The sequence below is a fragment of the Parambassis ranga genome, chromosome 21 (assembly GCF_900634625.1).
Source record: "Parambassis ranga chromosome 21, fParRan2.1, whole genome shotgun sequence".
NCBI lineage: Eukaryota > Metazoa > Chordata > Actinopteri > Ambassidae > Parambassis > Parambassis ranga.
In genome coordinates, this window is record NC_041041.1 from 1,874,584 (window position 1) to 1,896,009 (window position 21,426).

At 44.4% G+C, this 21,426-nt stretch overlaps 1 protein-coding gene across 1 annotated transcript; it reads left to right on the forward strand.

Annotated features, from left to right (window-relative positions):
* Positions 1 to 11,275: 11,275 nt before the first annotated feature.
* Positions 11,276 to 19,968, forward strand: col8a1a (collagen, type VIII, alpha 1a). The gene is made up of 4 exons (XM_028393709.1): positions 11,276 to 11,434; positions 11,570 to 11,697; positions 17,629 to 17,923; positions 18,019 to 19,968. The coding sequence occupies exons 3-4, from the start codon at positions 17,638 to 17,640 to the stop codon at positions 19,962 to 19,964; spliced, it is 2,232 nt and encodes a 743-aa protein (XP_028249510.1). The 5' UTR covers positions 11,276 to 11,434; positions 11,570 to 11,697; positions 17,629 to 17,637; the 3' UTR covers positions 19,965 to 19,968.
* The last annotated feature ends 1,458 nt before the right edge of the window (positions 19,969 to 21,426 follow it).

Genomic DNA, 21,426 nt, shown 5'->3' on the forward strand with positions numbered 1-21,426 from the left:
AAACTGGATGTCAATGATAAATCGGTGATGTTAAGATCAGATGATGTTGATGTACAGGCCAGGTTACTGGCCATCTATAGCATACGTGATTAAAACATCTGTGCACTAATCAACATCTCCACTAGGAGGCAGTATGGGACACAGACAAGTGTAGACTGTGAACAACATCTTCTTTTTCCTGTTCACATGTAAATATATTCTAAGCAACCGAAAATGGATTTTGGACAGAATGTTGTCTCATTTTAATTCAAATATTGTGCTTAATATTTTAATCTGTGGTCACAGCCAGACCAGGGTATTATTAATGCTTCCACATTATTTTAAGAGTACAGTTTGGTCTAAGAGGTAAGATGTTGTCTGGTGTTTGAACAAATAAACATGCATGTGTGTTATTCTATTAAATATTTAGTGATAATTCAGGGTTAGAACTCCATCTGGGATTATATTTAGGTCAGTGTATCATTGGACGTGGTTTATTTTAGAGGATTTTAGCAGTGGGGTGACCTAGAATTCTGACTTTTTTGTTAGAATTATGAGAGAAAATAAGTCATTGTGAAGTGTAAAATATATTAATTTAATCACCAACAAACATGCTATTATAATGAACCTTTCTGTTTCTAGAATCTCCAGATCGCTTTCATTCTTGATCACAGAGAAATTCATTTCAACATTTTCCATCTGTGTTCGTGTGTGGTTCCCCTCCTGCTTCACAGGTCCCCATAGTTCTGAGAGAAAAAGCTTTAATCTCAGATTTTAAAGCAAAAAGTCAGACCTCTGAGATAAACATCAGAAGCCAGAAGCTGGAAGATCCTCCAGGAGGAGACAGGGCGGTTCTGGCTGCCTCTGCTCCTCCTGCTGCTGCCATGCCTCTGATAGATTAATCCTTAGGAAAGAGGATAGATGTTTCGTGTGTATCATTGATGTTTTTTAATCCAGATTAAGGTGATCAGGAGCAGCCACAGTGCTGGAGGACCTCTGCATGACACGTCCAGACGTGCCTCCACTGATTGTTATTGTCCTGCAGATTTACTGCATGTTCAGCATCATCAGACAGCGGATTCTCTGTGTGATTCCACCGGCGTTTTCCATGCATGTGCACCGTTGTTTGTGTGCATGTGTCTGACTGTTTACATGAGCAGATGTGAGTTATGTGTCATCCTTCATCCATCGCCACGGACAGTCGGGCAGAGCAACAATCCGGCCTAAGTGTGCGAGGCTGGATGTGGAAGGACACGTGGTTTCCAGCTCCATATTTTTTGTTCCATTAAATAAACATGTGCGTCTTGATGAGGCGGCGTTCTGCCCCGAGGGTTTGTGGGAGAACGTGGCTGGTGGTCCACCATTAACCACAGTGTCTGTTCACACCACAGCACCCTCCAGTGGGACAGTCAATATACAGTACATGCGCACAGCTCCCCCCTGACACACAAACAGACAGTTAATGGCAGAGCGGTAATCAGAGCCGCTGCACAGATGGCTGTCTCTTCACTTGAAGAATTGAATAGGAGCCATTTTTTATCTGAAGACTAAATAATCAGCAGCAGACACTCCAAACCAGGGCTGACTGTAAATGATGGGTGTCAGTTTGACCCAGGTTCACGTCTTCTCTGGGAATACAAATTAATAAATAACAGAACAAGGAGCTCATTCAGGATCCTGTGCAGCACTTTGATTAACTGTGTACTCTGTGTTCTCATGTTTTATAGTCTAGTGGAGGCTGCCTTGTGTTTTGGAGATCTAAACGGCCATGTTTTCTTCTTTTCATTATTAACTTCTCTTCAGTGCTCTTCTTCTGCTCTTTTTTTCTGATCTCTGATGGTCCTCCAACATTTATATGCAGACAGAGATAAGTTGTGTTTGTTCTCCAGGGTTGTACAGACCCATTGTGAAGGCCTGCTTGGACGATGACAGTCTTTGTGTATGATTCCTGCCTGTTTTCTGTGTTTTTACCTTGTCATTGGACCCTTTTTACATTTTGGATTCTGTCTTTTCCCTGCCCCTTGTCTGCTTCGGTTGAGTTTAAACTCCAGATGATGAGGTGTTATCTCATGGATTCCAAATACTGAATGAGAAGTGGTTTGAGCAGGAGGTTCCAGGTTCCAACAAAGCCATATCAAGGTGTGCGGTAGGAAACTCACCCACCCTCCTACCTTAGAAAGTCCTTAATGACCATTAAAGCAACCATTCCTATGCTCCACGTTGGACGGCTACCGTTGTGAGAAACGTTATTTAGTGTCAGAGAGGTGCTGAAGTTTGTTGTAATGGAGGTTTCTAGATGTCTTAGATTCACAGTTGTGTTCATGTTTGACAAGCTGTGGTTCTGGTTTGGCTGTTGGGCTGCAGAGGTTTGAAGTCGTCAGAACTGGAAGAAGGTTTTTTCCACTCTTCCTAAGTGTCCAGTTATATACGGTCTTGGTTGAAGGCCCAGAGCGTTTCTTGTGGCTGTGATACTTGGACCTGAACTGGACTCGCTGCCTGACTCCCCAGGATCCCCGCTCGGCTGTCTGGAGACATTCCTGCTCCAGCTGCTGTGTATTTTCTTTTCATTCTGCCTGAGCACCCCCCATGTAAACTTTCCCGGGCTAAATTCATTGATTATTCAAACACACAATAAAAGGTTTCACCTCTCTGGAAAAAGGCCTGGGATGTTATACGTTTTAAGGATATCCTGGTAAACTCATCTGCTCATTTGAGCAGATGAGTTTAAAATAAGTTCAGGGAAAAATAATTTCCTATTTCACTGACAAAAACATGAGGCCATATTGTATTGATGCTCTAACATTTTAGGTTGTTCTGGTAGGAGATTTTAATATCGGAAGAGAAACACATTGTACATCTTCTGTGACTGAACAAACAAACTGACACATCTATTTTTCAGAGGTTCAAAGGTCAACTTGTAGGAGGTCCTTAAGGCCACACTCAGCTTCCTTCTACTGTATATGGAGCATGTTTGTGTGTGTGTGTGTGTGGTCTAATGTTTACATACAGGCTTTATTGTAAGGTGTCTCCAGGAGCAACCAAGCAGCTTGAGAAGATATTTGTAGATGTTAGCCCACAGCCTCTGCTACAGTATGGTGATGTATTAATGACATATGGGCTGTTCTTTGACATATACAGTCCTCATACAGCTTATTTCAATGTGGTTCTATTCACATGGACACCAGGGACAGTGCCTCTGCACTTTGCAGACCGGGGTGGTGGTCCTTCTTTTCAAGAAAGGTGTGTTCTAACTATAGGAGATCTCACTCCTCAGCCTCCCCACTAAGGTCTGTGCAGGTGTGCTGGAGCACAGAGTTTCATTAATAGTTGACTCTCAGATTCAAGAGGAACACTGTGGGTTCTGTTCCCTCCATAGGGTCTTAGAAGGGGGCATGGGAGTTTGCCCAACCTGGCCATATGTGCTTTTTGAATTTTTGGCATTCAACTGTGCTCTTTGAGGTATTGGTCTTCAGGAGTATGGGATAGGGGGCGATGCAATCAGAGCAGGAGCTTAACCTAATAAAATACTTTTATTAGGTTTCTTCAAAGTCCACACTTATAAACTGCAATCTCATGTTTCAGCAGAAACAAGTCTGTTGTGTAAACTTTGATTTGTTGGGGTATAACATGCTTAAAATAAGTGAAGTAAAATCTCAGCACGTGGCGCTCTTCCTGATTCATTCACATAAAGATGTTGCCTCAGACACACCTTTCACATTAATATTTCTTGCTTTTATGTCTCTTCTTGAGGTTGTAACCCTGTTCTCTGTGATGACCACATTCAGTCTTCTTCCCATATGCTGTATCCTAGAATGCTATCTGTTTGTCCTGGGTCAACACTGAGTCCTATGAGCATTCCACACATACTGACACCTCACTGCAGAATACCCTACCCATAATGCATTTCACCAAGCACCTGTGTTTATGGCTCAACACCCAGAAGTGGATACAGTCTTACTCTGAACAGTGACAGAGTCATCATAGGAGCTCTTTCTCTTTTAAACTCAGATTTATTATTCAACCTCTGAATTTTCAGCACCTACATTCTGCTGAAGGTGTTTTCACCCTTTTCCTAAACTCATCTGTGGAGTCATGTAATGACAATCAGTGTAAATGAGAGAAGAACTATAGAACAACTGCACACTTGCCTGTTTTATACCTTTCTACAGACCACCATCACACTGCTACAGCAAAGAATCCACCAAACAACCAAAGTGTAGACAAGTGGTATTACTTTAGTGGTATTACACATAGTATGGTTTGGGGCTAGCCTGCTAACTTGATTGATTATTTTTATTAACACAAACAGTCCAGACAGAAACTGAGACCCAGGGACTTAGATAAAGCAGCAACAACAGAGTACCTTCCTGTTCTCATGTCTTTACTGTTGCCATGTTCCACCTCCTTGGAAAGTGTAGTCTGGACACTCAAAGACAGACCATCCTGTCCTTTAACAGGAGAAACAGGCAAACAGCTAATAAATCAGACTGTGGGTTGTTAGGTCTAAAGCGATGTGCAAGAATTTCCACAAAACTAAGAAACCCATTAATCACACAAGGGCAGCAAGAAAAAATGGACTTGTGAAGTCCATTTGAGGGTTTGTGTGCTCGTACCGGCCTGACGACATGCTGTGAAGCCGTCCCATCTGGAATTACAATATTTCATGCAGCTTTATGGGATGTCAAAGGCCAGGCTGAATCTCTTAGCTGGTGTCATCTCAAACTGAGGACATGTAGAGGACGACAGAGGATGATATCACCAGAGGAAACCTGTCTGACCTTACATTAAGGCGACATATTCTCCTGTGAATATGTCAGTTTGTCACTGTTTTCCTCCCACATGATGGAAGATCTACAGACTGCCTGTCTCCGTCTCGCAGGTGATACATGATATCCATCACAGGATTCGGTCTGGCTGTCAAGCTGCAGATGCTGATGAACAGACAGCAGTACTCCCGTGTGATGGGGGGGTGACGGAGGTGTGTGACTGTAGGGTGTTTTTTGATTTACATTTTCAGAAGATAAGATAATCCTTTATTAGTTTTGATACAGATTTTAGTGTAATAATTCAGGGTCAGCAGTAGAAATACATCAAAGGAACAGTTCAACATTTTGCAGAATCTGTTTTAGAGGTTATTGTGTACACTCTAAGCTTTCATCATCACCCACAGGTTTCTGTAGCGGCATTTTGAGTGTGTGTGTGGCAGGCTCTGACCATTGCCATCTGAGTCCACTGTGCTCCTGATTAATCCAAATATGGGCAAAAATGTGGAGCTAAGGTGAAAGCAGCACCCACCTGTCATTCAAAGCAGTGATACTTCCATCCATTTTCTTAACCTGGTTGGTCCTGCTGTCCATTGACAGCAAGAGGCCGGGCACACCCTGGACAGGTCGCCAGTCTATTATGAGCTAAAACCAATCACATGCACACTAACGGCCAATTTAGAGTCCCCAATTAACCTAACATGCACTTCTTTTGTATGTGGGAAGAAGCTGGGGGACTCACGCAGGCCCAAGGAGAAAGGCGAGATTTAAACCACACCACCAAACCACTGCACCTCCATGCTGCCCTCAGTCATGCCTTTAATTATAACATAATTAAAAGTGAATTCTCCCCATACAGTTGTCATAAAAAAAGGAATGCATCAATAGACCAAAACTACAAAGGGAACTGCAGTTTTTGATTCACAGGCTTCATTGGCAACAATGGCTTAAAGTCATGCTTAATTGCGTGAGGTGAGACCAAATGTGAAGGGAAGACATTGGGACTAGAGGGAAGTGTGTGTCATTGTGGCCCATAGAATCCCTTAGACGCTCATCCATTGTGCATGTACGGGACATGAACTTTTGGCGGACTTTTGGTAGTTTAATAAGAACGCCGCACATCAGTGATGTCAGCAGCTGTCTAACGGATTCAGAAAGTCTGAGTTTGGGTTACCAGACTTACCAGCTGATCCTACAAAAACATTTAATATGGATAAACTGCTGTTTTTATGTGGAACCAGTAGAAAGAGGGCCCTTTGAGGCGGCCTCGACCCCCCCTCATACCTTGTAAACCCATCTCTCTGGGTGCAGTGATGTCATTGTTGGACGGCCCTGGGTGAGAGACTGGAATGTTACAGCCTGTTGATTGAGGCAAAGGATTGTGGGCCAGGTGCTAAATATGTGTGTTTTTTAACATGTGGAGTGAAGAGACTGTGCATGTGTGTGTGTGTCTGCAGCACCGTATGTGCATGTATGGGGGCTTTGCTGCGACACCGCTGTGTGAATACTTGTCTCCGCACAGGCCAGCTGTGAGCAGGGCAGTGGGTGTGGGCCGCCTGTACATTCACAGCAAACTCTCAAACCTAAACAAGCCCCTCACACACTCAGAGGAACTCAGATATACGTACAGTAGGATTGTTACCATTGGCTATAATGACCGGTCACAATAATGAGGCCCGAATTTCACATTAAGTTCCACTTTGGGTGAGAATTAGCTAAAATATGTGATCAGCTAATGAGTACAAATACAGCACAGATGTCAGATCATCGAGTGATAAAGTGAAGGCTGTGGGATTTTGACCTTTTTGGAATGCTTCTCTCCATATTCCTGCTGATGGGGTGGAGGTCTAAGTGAGGGGAGGGTGGTGGTGTGAGTCCTGGGAGCCTGACTGTGTGAGCAACCGGCTTGTTTTCTTAAAAAACTGAATAACAAACCTCTGGCCTTGTTGGTGGTGAGTGGGGCATTTTTAAAATGACACAGGGGACTCCAGGGGAAAGCCAATGATTTACGGCTACACCCATGGTAAGAGGCAAAGAAGGAGAAGGACCCACCCTGAATGCCGCAGGTGTGGGGTGACGGCTGTGACAGTATTAGCATCACTGCTGACGATGAAAGGGGACAGAGCTAGCAGCCTGTGTAGGAAAGGTTAGAACGTTTAATTTAATTTATATGTTCTTAGCTTCTATTCAACAAATATTAAAGCTACAGTGTGGAACATGTTTCTACCCCTTCTGGCAGTAAGAGGAGTTACACTACAGGTGAACTCCCTTTACACAGAATAGTGTGTGATTTATCCGGGAGTTTACATTTGAGGAAAGTGACCTCAGCACAGTTTTTAGAACATGGCTGTGTTCATAATCACTCACTCAATCCCTACTCCCCATATGGGGAGTTCAGTGTAGGGCCCCATGTAGTGAACTCATTGTGAAAGCATTTTTGGACATTTCGGACACTACCTCCTTCATTTTCTATAGCCGTCAATGACGTCATTGCTGTCGCAAATTAAACGAGCCGATCTCTGCCTCAATAAAGGTTTTATGGCAAAACATGAATAAAACAAACACAGCCGGTCATGCTGCATTCTTTAAACCATCATTATATTTATAAGACAGGTGACGTAACTTCTGTTCCCGTCCTTCTCGCTGGTCTGTGCAATGCATGATGGTACATATCGCTAAAAGTAGTGACCATCAGATGGACACTACTTTTCAAGATGCATTGTGGGATACATTGAGGGCCCTATATGGGGTCTATAATTTCTCACTAAGAATTCGGACAGCACTACAAATGGCGGAGGCACAATATCGGCCCATATAAAGTGATTAGGGAGTGATTTTGAACACAGCCTATGTTTTCCCAAAGTGGCTTCATCACAACTGTATAAGATATCTTAGCTTGAACCTCAGCAGGAGAGAGGAATTGTGTAACCATATGAATAAATAACATTCGGTCAGTAATTACAACCTCCAAAAACAACGCAGCATTTTACCACAGGACAACCTGTGACATGTTGAGAATTTGTGGAGGCATCTTGATCAGGACCATCATGACGTGTGTGGCACATTGATCCTGCTTTAGGACACTCCATTGTTTATATACAGAGTATGTTTAGTGCGACCTGTAAGGTCAGAGAAGGACGGTCAAGGTTCACGGCTCCGGGCAATGGGGCAAAAGGTCAAAATAGTAAAAGTCTAAAAAGAAAGAAGCTGATCACACACTTGCTGAAAAGCATTGTATGAGCCTGATTTAGCTGTTGTCCACTCAGTGACATCATAAATATGAGTTCATTGTGAGATCAGAATCAGAAAAAAGGGGGACCTCTATTTAAGCAATTATATGATTTGTTTTTAAGAAAGGACCTTAGCCTGTGGTCCACATGTTGGCGATGCTGGTTGATTAATAGATCACTATTTTAAGCAGGTCTAAATTCCTCAGCTTGCTGTCCCTGCAGATGAGGTGACATGGACACTTTCAGATGTTTGCTCCTGTTTGCACTGCAAATTCCAAGATTGCCTCATAGTGAAGAGGGAAGCAGTCAGGAATGTGGAAGCCTCACAAACTCCGAAGCCATAAACTCATCAGAAAATGTGTCCAAACTATGGAGCAGTAACTCACAGCTCTGCAAATATTTAAAAATGCATCTACAGTGGATGACCTGGTCCGGTGTGACTGAGGTCACGTGGGTGTGCATGGTTTGAGGAATGGGGTCACGGGGTGACAATTTTAAATTGCTGTCATTCAGGATTCATTGATCCATCGATGATGACAAGCTGTCCTGGCCCAGACCATCGTACTACCACCACCGTGCTGCACAGAGGGATGAGGTTCTTGATGCTGGTTTTCATTCTCTAAAGTTCTCATTTAAACTTCTATTTTAGTCTCATCTGTCATCAACACATTTTCCCAGCAGGCCTCTGGTTTGTCCTCATGATCGCAGACAGGCAGCAGTGTTCTTTTTGGAGAGCAGTGACTTTCTCCTTGCAGCTCTGCCAGACTCACCGTGGTTGTTCTCCTGATGCTGGATTCATCAGCGTTACCATTAGCCAGTGAGAGAGGCCTGTAGCTGCTTAGAATTACCCTGAGCTCCTTTGTGATCTTGTGGACTATTACACATCCTGTTTTGGGAATGATCTGTGTCCTGGGGAGTATATATCGCCCGACACAGTGTCAGGACATGTGTGAAAATCTGCTGATGTTTTGGGTCACATTTATGCCGAAATAGAGAAAATTCTACTGAAAATGAAGCACCACATTACCATCCATATTGCGTCTTCTGTTCAGCTGCCATCCTGCCTTCCTTATGCTTGTTTGGACTATTAATAGGCAGTATTTATATTAGGGCCCAGTGAGTGTTTTTGTTCAGCGCTCTGAGTTCTGCTCAGGCAAAAACACAAACACCTAGTGTAGCTCTCATCAGGGGCTCTGGACAATGTCATGCATAATATGCATCATAAACTTTCTCAGGGCGCAGCAGAGGCGTACCAGCTGGTGGGAAAACAAAGCCACTCTATCTTATGTGCTGCATGCTGCCCTGTGTTTGGGCATCATGTATGTGCAGTATGGCTGCATATAGGACCCAAGGCTGAACCACGTTTTTATTTTATTCCAGCAGAGCGCATTAAAAATGACGTGTCGGCTGCCTCTGAACGCCAGACTGCAGACACAATAAATACATTTAAAATCCAATTAGACGAATTGCATGTTATTTATATTATTGTGACTATTAAAATCTGAAATCCTGACAGCATTAGTGAAGACTTAGAGACCACCGTCCAGCTGCAGAGCCTGTCGGCCTGTTGAGTTCTCGGTGGGAGTTCAGCCTTCATTTTTCTCTGAACTACACACCTGTGAAGCCGTGCACTGTCGTGCCACAAGCTGAAATACAATGATTCAGTGTGTTGGTATTCGTGTGCGAATAACAGCTCAGGATCAGTACGCTGGCTCTACTTTCACATGCTGCAGGATACAACAGGTGCAGGCCGGATGGTGTGAGGCCCATTGAGGCTTCATTAACAGAACAGGAGGAGAATTGAAGCGCGAGGGCAAACACACACAACTCATTACCCCCTGGCTATCGTGTACCTTTCACACCACAACTCAAAGTGTGTGTGTGTGTGTGTGTTGATGGCATTTATATGAGTTTTTTGTTTGTGTGGGCGGGTAAGGAACAATTACAAGCTCAGCTCCTTGCAGATAAAAGTTGCATTTTAGGATTATAATTATAGAGACAAACAAAGAAAGCTGCCTCAAATGATCACACTTGATTAATAAAGGTGTCGACAATACAGCATCATCATATTATAGGTGAGTTTGGTTTGATACAGCTGAGACCGGGACCAACATTAACAGTCCTCAGCTACTAAAGTCACACCTGAACCAGTAAGCTGACTAAGCTGACACTTGGCTGATGGAGGTGCAACAGGACATCCACCCCTTTACACCACTGTGTCGCTTCAGACCCATACACAAACCCACTGTAACTCATACGCACACTGTCAACAAGGACACACTGCTGCTCTCTGTCCTGAAAGTAAAATCACACACACACACACACACACAGTGCTGTATGGACACACTATATATATATTTAGGAGGTTGGAGACGTCAGAGTTACTAAATTGTTGTACACCGGTGTCAAACCTGCCCTGGAAAGTGTCTGTCGTCACAGACCAACAAAGAACCTCTGAGAAAAAAGGAGTATTTTTAGTCTGCGGCTGAGACTGAATTCTCCTTCAAGGTGCTCATCAGGCAGCTTTTCTCCACGTTACTGCTGACTTGAGTCTTCACACGTTTGCTAAAACAGGTGTAAATATAAAGATCTTATTTTTCGTTAGTGTCCCTAACGTGATTCTGTCAACACAGACTTTCTGTGATTCACTGCATCCACACTAAACTGTCCTGTTTCTTCAGTTTATGACATTTTAAAATATTGATCTATATCCACTTTCATTTGTGTCTATGATTCTGCATAAACATGACCCAAAACATCAGCTGGTTCCCCTGAAAGTCGACCAAGAGAACACAATCATACAAATGAGGCAAAAACATTAGACTCATCTTTTATGTATTCATGAAAATGATCCAATAGCACTTATCTGTGATTAGCTGGTCATTTAAAGGCCAAATCCATTCAGAGATGTTTCCTGGGAAAGTGTTGTGTGGACAGAACAGTTTGGTTTTAATGTGCAGCACGGTGGTGGTAGTATGATGGTTTTAGGGCCTGTCTTGCTGCATCTGGACCAGGACAGCTTGTCCTCATTGATGGATCAATGAATTCTGAATGACAGCAGTGAATTCTAAAGGAACATGTCAGGACATCTGTCTGTGAGCTGCTGGTGTTTGTGGTCATGTTTATGCAGAAATATGGAAAATTCTAAAAGCTTCACAACTTAAAAGCATGGGGGCTAAAATGTCTGTAAAATACATGTGTTCAGCCGTTCACTTGCAGTAAATATAGTCTCTGTAAATGTTAATTATGATCCGTGTGTGTGTGTGTGTGCATCCCTGGCTGTCTTGCAGGCTGTTTCCCAGGTGTGTGCCAGAACAGGTGACCACCAAACAACTGACTCCAGTGTTCCCACTCGGCTTAATGAATTATTTTACTGCATTCAGTGGCCGCTGAATCACAGCATTAATGAGGGGAACATTCCTTTTTATCATTGTCATCCACAGTGGGCGCTCAGCGGGGGACGTGAGTGTGTTTTGCCACTATAAATTATGGCCTAACTTTTTGAGAGGTTATATTTACTCACATCGCTCCATCCCTCCCTTCCTCTCTCTCTCTCTCTCTCTCTCTCCCACCCACCCCTGTGACTCCACCCTGCAGCAGATAAAAGCTGTGTCCACAAGGTGTGCGTCTGTTATGAGCACATATGCCGGGGTTCCCTCTGTGTGGTTGTCTGTCTGTGAGTCTGACTGCAGTGATTATTTCCCCATAAACGGCCGATCACAAAGGTAAGAGTCCCACTGCGTCCACCGTTCTGTTATTGTCTCTGTAGCTGCTGAGTCAGTGCCTTCCTGCATTTGTTTTACAGTGTTTTGTTTAATATAGTTTTTCATGCATTATAAACATTGTGGAGTTTGTGTGGGAAAAGTTGATCACTTATGCATTCGAGGCAAGTGACTTGTGGAATGGTTCATTATCTCATTCCAGCACATCGTGTTGTTTATGTCCTGTGGTCAAACTGCTTCTTAGGACCTGATGAGCCACATTAAAGCTGACTGTAGCTCAGGAGTCTGCATTATTTCTGCACATCCTCCAGAGTTGCGTGCAGTAGTTTCCATCTGTGAGGGAGCCTGTGCTGAAGGCAAATATCCATTCAGATATTTTGTGTGTGTGTGTGTGTGTGTGTGCAGAAAGGCTGAAGCCAAACTGACAGATGAATGTGACCAGCAGTTTGGTGAGAAGAGACTGCAGAGCAAACACGGCTCCCTCTGGGCCTGATGTGCTTTGTAATGCTTTCCTTCTCTGACGCTGGTTTGGTGCCTTGGCAGTCACAGGAGGAATCCTTCATGACTCTCGGTTATATCCTGTCAAGGATCAGGCTCCCTGATCAGATATTTAGGAAGAGCAACCCGAGGGAAGTGAAATTTGCATGAAAGTTTGTAAACCTTTTAGCATTTCTAGCTAAAAGATTTTCACACAAAGCAGACAAAAAGAACCCAACTGAACAAATGAGACCGAAGTATGATCCTCTGTCCTTTATTCCTTCAGTACAATGATCCAAAGCTTCATATGTGTGAGTGGTAGCAGTGTGTGAAGCTCTGCTCTCAGTGTCTGCTGTGAGCTCCTTGTGCAGCAATAACAGCAGCTAAAGTTCTGACATGTTGCTGGGTTTCCTCACAAAACAGGCCCAAACCATGATACTACCACCACCATGCTTCACAGAGGGGATGAGGTTCTTATACTCCTAACATAATGCTTCTCATTTAATCCAACAATTCTGTGTTGGTCTTAGAATATTTTCCCAGCAGCCCTCTGGTTTGTCCACATGGCAGCAGGCAGCAGGGTTCAGTGACTCTGTCCTTGCAGCTCATGCACACCATGGTTGTTCTCCTGAAGGTTTTTAGACAGTGTGTGAAAATCTGCTGATGGTTTAGTCATACTTAGTTCACAATATAAAGCAGCACTTCATACTTTATAACTCTTTGTAGATTGGGTTGTAGATTAAAAGTTTTGATTGACGCACTTGCTTTTCGGTTGTGGTTTATGTTTCAGAGCCGGATAATGAAATGAGATCAGATGTCACCACAGTTCTGTTATTAGTGTTTTGATAAAGATCAGTCTGTAATCCGTGTGTGTGTGTGTGTGTGTGTGTGTGCACATGGACAAAAACCAGTGTGTGGCCTGTGTATTGACCACTGTGGTCTTGTACACAAAAAGTAGCCCTCAAATGGAGTGTGTGTTCACACACACAGCCTCCCGTACGCATTATTCAGCACACTTCAGGAATGTGTGGGACAAAAGGACCAGAGAATGCTATGAAAACCAAGAATGATGGCTGGCTAAAGGAGAGTAAACAGCGTGGACATTTAGCTGCACAGCTGTGGCGTGCGTGTGTGTGGAGTAGCTGTGCTCCTCTGGTTTGTTTGAATGAGAGGGTTTGCAGCGTGGCTTGCAGAGGTGTTAATTTTACAAGGTGTGCGCTGTGATAAAAGTTGTGTTTAGGGAGCTGAGGAGCTGCAAATGTTTTTCCCTTTCACTGAGAAACCACAACCACGATCAGGGCACTTAGCAGCACTGAGTGCTGGCTTAAGTATAAATGTGTGGATGGTTTGTGGTGCAGAGAGGGAGGCGGAGCGGTTTTTCAGCGGGATTTAAACAGGCTGCCTGTTCAGTAGATGCAGACTGAAGCTGAACACGTCGTGCTAAATGCTTCCCTCGTCTCATCTCCAGCGGACTTCAGTGCACTTCTTTCACTCCCTCTGTTAGCATGGTGGTTTGAAGAAACACTCTGTCGTGTCCTCTGACCTCCACTGCAGTCTGCAAGGTGGTCGGGTGGCCTTGGGTCACCAGACCAGGATGTTTCCAAAGGGAGACCAGGGGCCAGAGAGAAATGAGGCTGATGGTGTAGAACAGTCGAGTCTCTGTGAAGAGAGGCGGTGAGAGAGCTGACAGCAGAGAGAGCAGACAGATGTTTCTGTGGACCATCCTGATCTGATGCACGGGAGCTTTTAACGGTCTCATCCTTCAGCTGAGATCTGCCACTGTTTGTATGAGCCTGTTTCCATGGCATCAGCCAGGTGATACATCATCATCATCATCATCATCATCATCATCATCTGTGTCTCTTACTGTACATTTGTCCCTACGTCTTTTGCAACATGACAGTTACATTATGTCACACATGTTACGGCACATTTAGCTAAATTTTAGCGAAAGATGAGAAGACATTCAGCTTTTTCTGTGTGTTGATTTTCTCTGTATTGAGCTGAATGTTCTCCTGCTGTCGTCCATCCAGCCTGTAAATCATAATAATCATAATCAGCCTTTTTTTTTGCACATATTTTTTGTGCAGCTGTTGCATTTTGTTGGATTATAGAGATTGCAGCTTGTATCATAGCCCACCTTAGTTTCCTCTAGATGCTGATTCAGCAAAGGTGACAGGTTAAACCCAGACTTCTCACATCGTACACCTGATGAACCGTTTTGTTTATGTAAAGTGTCAAAATGATGGACATCTGGAAGCAATGGAGGAAACAGAGGCACACATATATACATTTAAAACCACATACATGACACATATGACATACGAGGTGGACTACTTTGAGGTTTGCTTATTTATTTAAACTGTCTGGACCCGGCAGCACACACCGAGAGCGCAGCGGTGTGTGACCCATGATTTAGGTAGCAGATGGTAAAAAATGTTCGTCCTCCAGGGCTAATGTGTCCGTGTTAGTGTCAAAAACAGATGATGGGATTAGTTCTCCATGTCAGTGACGGGTACAGTAAAAATATATGTGCTGCACAAAATATTAAAATTTAAGTCACAATTTTAAAGAAAGAGTTGAGGAAGTTCACTGAATAGTTCCTGCAGTGGGAAAATGTCTGTAGGGTTCTAGGAATGGAAGTTGTACTAAAAAGCTCAAAGGGAAAGAGGGGACACTCCTGCAGTGGAAAAGCATTTTTTGAATCCCTGAAGTTGCTTCAAAATATGCCTAAAGAGTCCCAGAAATTAAAGTTTCACAGAGAAGCTCAACAGGGACAGTTCCTGCATACTGACCCACATATTCCTGCAGTGGAAAAGCATTTATAAAATCCCTGAAGTTGTATCTTCACAGAAATAATAGGAAAGTTCTCACACAGTTACCAACAAGTTCTCTCAGTGGAAAAGTACCCATCGAGTACCTGAATCTTCACTCTCAGATTTCAGATAAAAGAAGTTCCTGCAAAGTGACCCAACAGTTCCTGCAGTAAAAAAAAACACACATAACAGAAGTTCCCAGAAGAAAGCCTGTTACTGATACCTGGTTTACCCACAATATGTCACTTCACATGATGCGTTGAGTGTTGTTGCTCTACAGTCTTGTCTGCTAAACAGCCCCAGTATGAGAGGGGTGTGAACTGAATGACACACAGCATGAAAATGTAGAACATGGTTGTTGTCCATGTTTAGTCAGTGACTGCTTGTCATAGAGTCATAACCATCCCCTCGTTAAAACGTGGAAATTGGCGGTTAATGTTTGAATGTCTGAAAGTGGCCCTACTGTATGAGCAAGTCGCTCGGGAGGCAACACTTGCATGCAGAATAATGTGTTGGAGAAAAAGCACACCAGGTAAAGACAGGAGGTGTTTCCATCATTCTGCGGTCGCTACGACAACACTAATGTGTTGCTATGTGACGCTGAACAGACCCTTGTTGTACGGCACCTCTGATCTGCAGCCACACGTTTTGTCTAAATATGTTCACACACACACACACACACATACACTGACACTGAGCTGGGACGTGCCTGAAGGGCAGTAAAACGGTCTCACAGTTTCTCAAGCTTTTTATATGTATGTAGTACAATATATCATAATATTCATCACTACTACAACTCTACAATAATAACCTTAAAAACAAGAATGCATAATCATAATGGTTGTTTATTCACATTTTCTGTGAAGTCTGTGAATAGGATGGAAGTCAGGTGACTCTAATCAAGATAATGGCTAGCTAGTCAACTATCACATCTGCTCACATAGCATTTAACTTTACATTTTCAAGCAAGCTAAGGATTAGCCAGCTGTACTGCAAGACTCTGGTGTTGGTCAGAGGTACTCCGCAGACATCGGGGTAGCCGATTTAACAACCAGAACAGCCCTAATGTTTGGATGCTGTTATCCATTCAAGAAAGTATTTTTGTTAGCATTTCAGTAGGTGAGCACTGCACATTAGCAAGGCGCTTAGATGTGACCAAAGAAGTCACATCCTCTTGAAGTAAGTTCCGTGTGTATGAACACATACATGTTCGTGTTATCCTCACATTAGGAGCTGCTTGTTTGAGAAGATAAAGCTCATCGTTAAATAAAAAATGAAAGTTTGCAACCCCTTTTTTGATCCTTCAGGAACTTCTGGTTTGTCTGAACCTGACAAATGTCTCAGTGTCCATCCTCTAACCTGCATTCATGATGGTCAGTGAATAAACCCATGCATGTTTAATATCCCTCTTCCCTGTATAAGCCTCTATATATTTATATTTCCCCCTAAGTCTGACTTGTCCTCCATGATGTCTGTCCGACCGGCCTGGGAATATTATGGCAGCCTCACACACAGTATGGGAAAGTCCTGTTTCTCAGCTTGTCTCGTCTCAGCTCAGACGTATGCCCTCCTCTAACTCTGTGTAACGTCTGCAGACCTCACAGATTCTCACTGTTGATAAGGAGACCGGGAACCAACCACAGGGGAAAAAAGAGGTTCCAGTTCTTGTTGATAGAAGTCGGTGGCATTCCTCTGGAGTCTTTGGCATGTCTGGCCTCTAGCCGCTGTGGAAACTAGGTGGACTTCCTTCAAAGACCAGCTCTTAGTGGGGGAGACTGTGGCATGGTCGTGTCAGAATCACCAGATGACTGAGAAAAGGTCATAGGGCGGAAAAAAAGATCCGAAGAGCTGGTGATGGAGTGGACACTAAGGATGTGGTTTAGGATGTGAATTAGAACAAAGTAGCTGGCTGTGATAATACTGGGCAGGAGATGAGACGGGGACGGAAATGGAACCTGAAAACCGTATGGATGTTCAGTGGAGCAAAAAGAAAGCCCTTCACTGGGATTCTGACCATTTAAAGCAGAACGTTGATGGGTCGGCTGACAGATGTGAGACATGAACAGGCACTGCGTGGTCCAGAAATGCACCTCGGACTTTTTGTGTTTTTTTCACTTGCAGCAATGCAGGAATGACAAGAATGCACTTATTAATACCAACAGGAGTTAGCTTGGAGGTGGCAGAAATACTTCACACACTTGTAAAAAGCTGTTAGTGTAACCACACCGCTTCAACAAAGGGTTTGTGTTGGCGCTCTGATGTCATTCATTCTTGCAGTGATATGTATTTCCTGGTATAATATATGGTATAGAAGGGACTTTAACATGATGTAGGGACACAGAGGACACAAAAAGAACGTGTGATGTTTAGTTTGGCTCCCTCCTGTGGACAACTTTAGTAAATGCTACTATTGAAATGACATTTCTTGCTGTCTGTGTGCGGCCTGTGCCAGTTCTCAATGGCATGAATGGCATGTAGAGAGCCGACTATAACCATGATGCACAAGTCCGCTGTGCAGCTCCAGTGTATATCCAGCAGAGGGAGACAAAGTGCTGCCCTCAGATACTAACACACAATCAAACAAGATGTAAATACTTTTCCAGCTTTACTTCATAGTTCACCTCCTCTTCCTCCCACACAGGCCTTGGCCATGCCGCCCCTCCCTGCCCCCCTCTTCCTCACTCTTCTACAGCTCACCGTCATGACGTATGTGAGCTGTGGGGCCTTCTATGGACACAAGCAGCACCCTCAGCAGTACCAGCCGATGCAGCACATGCAGCACATGGGCAAAGAAGGCTTTCCACAGCAGCAGTACCTGGGCAAAGAGGTGCCCTACATGCAGTACCCCCACTACAGAAAGGAGCTGCCCCAGATGCCCATGAACAAGGGCAACAAGGGTCGTAAAGGGGGCGGCTATAACGGTGGGCAAGACAAAGGTGAGACCAGTATTTACACCTGTGCCGGTTTTGTGTACTTCATCAGTTCATTCATGTGTTTTCATTATTTCTACTTGAATGTTTCTCTCTCACAGGTCAGACGATCCCAAGTGGTGCTGAGGGAATTCCTCAAGGAGAGCCAGGCCCAGCTGGACCCGCTGGACCAGAGGGACCTGCAGGACCTCCTGGACCACCTGGACCACAGGGGAATGGTCAGACAGGACCTGCAGGACAACCTGGACCTCCTGGTCTACCAGGAGCACCTGGAGTGGGAAAACAAGGTCTGCCAGGACTGCCAGGAAAGCCAGGACCAAATGGTGAGGCTGGGCCTCAAGGTGAAATGGGCCCAAGGGGTGAGGAAGGACCTGCTGGACAGCCAGGGCCACAGGGTCCCCCAGGACCACCTGGGCTTCCAGGAATAGGTAAACCAGGGGCACAGGGATTACCAGGTCAACCTGGGATCAAAGGAGAGCCAGGTCACAAAGGTCTGCCTGGTCTACCAGGATTACCTGGACCCAAAGGGGACAAGGGAATGGGTCAGCCAGGACCACCTGGTCACAAAGGGCTCCCAGGGCCACCTGGACCTGCAGGACCAAAAGGGCTGCCAGGTTTTGGAAAACCTGGTTTAAATGGGGCACCAGGCACACAAGGACCACCAGGTGACAAAGGACATCCTGGAGTGCAAGGTCCTGCTGGACCACCTGGTGACATTGGCCCACCTGGTCCAGCAGGTCTACCTGGTCAAGGAAAGCCTGGTCCAAATGGCCTGCCAGGCCAGCCAGGGACGCCAGGTCCTAAAGGTCATCCAGGATCATCAGGTTTGCCTGGAAAGCCAGGACTGCCTGGATTTGGTAAACCAGGACTCCCAGGACCAAAAGGAGATAAAGGTTTGAGTGGGCCACCTGGATCTCCAGGTCCAAAAGGAGATAAAGGTCACGGAGGACTGCCTGGCATCCTTGGTCCACCTGGTCCAAATGGTCCACCAGGTCCTCCTGGCCCTATGGGGCCCCCAGGAAGCTTTGGTGCACCTGGGCCTAAAGGAGACTGTGGAGAAGGAGGACCTAAGGGGCCTGATGGAGACAAGGGTGACCCTGGTCTTCCAGGAATTGCTGGCAAGGATGGTCTGCCAGGAGCCAACGGAGAGCCAGGACCAAGAGGACCACCAGGGCCAGGGGGTGTAAAGGGAGACAGTGGACATAAGGGTCTACCTGGTATGCCTGGTCAGCCTGGACTTCCTGGACCAAAGGGACAAGGTGGATTACCTGGTGAAATGGGACCACAAGGTCCTAAAGGAATCCCAGGAATGGATGGTGCAGCCGGACCAATTGGGCCTCCAGGTCTTCCTGGACCAAAAGGAGATAATGGCCTTCCTGGTCCACCAGGAATTGCAGGTGAGGGGAGTCCAGGTCCCTCTGGTCCATCAGGAGCCCCAGGAAAAGACGGCCTACTAGGGCCTCCTGGACAAGCAGGTATGCCTGGACCTCCTGGACCACCAGGCCCACCTGGACCACCTGGTCTGTCTCCTGATATGGCAGGAGTGCTCTCTGAGATGGGCCCAGGACTAGATGGTGTTAAGGCTGGAAGTTATGGAAAGAAGGGCAAGTATGGAGGTAACGGAGCAGAAGTGCTGGGTCTCAGCGGCCTGGAAATGCCGGCGTTCACGGCTGTAGCAACAACTCCTTTCCCACCGGTGGGCACTCCGGTCGTCTTTGACAAGCTTTTGTACAACGGCCGGCAAAACTACAACCCCCAGACCGGAGTTTTCACCTGTGACTTGCCTGGTATTTACTACTTTGCCTACCACATTCATTGCAAAGGAGCCAACGTGTGGGTGGCTTTGATGAGGAACGATGAGCCGGTGATGTACACGTATGATGAATACAAAAAGGGTTTCCTGGACCAAGCATCAGGGAGCGCAGTATTACCTCTACAACCCGGGGACACAGTCTACATTCAGATGCCGTCAGATCAGGCCTCAGGACTTTATGCTGGGCAGTATGTGCATTCCTCCTTCTCTGGGTACTTATTATATCCCATGTAAAACCACAGCATTTTCAGTGAGCTCATTTTTGTGTCATATAAACATGATCAGACGTGAAATCAGACTGAGAACAACAAGAAGATGGGAAATCTTATACAGTGCAGCCTTTTAGCTAGAACAAAGTGAAACTGTAAAAAGCCTTAAAACCATGAAGGATGTATGAAAATGGCTTCAAAGATGGCGTATTTTTATAAACAGAAGAGTGCAGTATGGTGTTGGATACAAAGATATGAAGGAAACAAATGAAAGAGGAGGAATCAGACGTACGATGCTGCTCACAGTGTTGCAGAAATGTCTAATTTAGACCTTTTTAAAATTGGCAGCTTCCCCATGTGGCAAAGAATGTGAAAGAAAGTAAGGAAACAGTGATTAACCAGGGCAGGAAATAGACTATTGATAAGAGCAAATGTATACAGTGACAGAGAAAAAGAGGTTCTGAAGGTGTGTGAGGGGGAAGGCCTGAACGTGCAGTGTGTTGCTGATGGACTCAAAAAGGAAGAATGTAATGTTAATTTTTATGTTTAAATATTTGCAGATAGATTTGTGGATGAAAAAAACGCTGAATTCAAAATAAGACACACGTGCTCTGAACTATGAAAACCACTCCATACAGCACACGAAGCATCACGATAAACCGGAGTACACACACACACACACACACACTGCAGATTCATCAACATCACACACGTGTTCCATGTAAACACACACACACACACACACGTGTGCTGGTGTACACGTGAGAACACAAGTTGTTATTATTTACTGTTTTAATTTGAAATGTAACCATTTTATGTTTTGTAGGTTTTCAAATTAAAAGCATATCATCCGTTTGTAGCTGTTATGACTGTATATTTATACATAAGACAATGTCATATGTAGGAAAACAAATGGTGGGTTGTTATTTTTAAACCAGTACATGGAGTATTGAATGTTGCAGCAGTTTATAAAGTCAGTAATTTATTGTTTTCAGTACATTTTAGGGGAGGAAAGCATGGGAAATATCAATGGTGCTATTATTTTCACTGTAACCCATTAATCTGTGTATTAATGTTTCATTTTTGTTATTATTGTCTGTGTTGATTTTTTCTAAATAAAAATTGTTTAATTTAACCCTCGGGCGTCATTGGGGACTTTTTTGTCCATTTGGGTAATTTTTGCCTCTTTACCTGGCCACCATTTTATCTGTGTTGGTGCATATGGCACAATTTTTTGTAACAAAGACTCTCTCTAGACACATTTTAGAATTCCAATTTAAATTTTTCAAATACATCACCAGAACATGGTGAAACAAATTTACTACCCTTTTGTGTCATTAGGGGACAAAAAAGTCCACCTTCCAAAAAACTGCTATAAAAAATTAACAGATTAATATTTTTTCTTACTTTTTTCTGCATAAATATGTTAAACAACTTCAGCCCTGCTCAAAACTACCAAACATTAAATCATTTTGAGGAATTTAACC

Coding starts and splice junctions, on each gene's coding strand:
- col8a1a (XM_028393709.1), top strand. CDS start 17,638: ATGCCGCCCCTCCCTGCCCCCCTCTTCCTCACTCTTCTACAGCTCACC. Junction 17,924..18,018: donor TAACGGTGGGCAAGACAAAG/GTGAGACCAGTA, acceptor TCTCTCTCACAG/GTCAGACGATCCCAAGTGGT.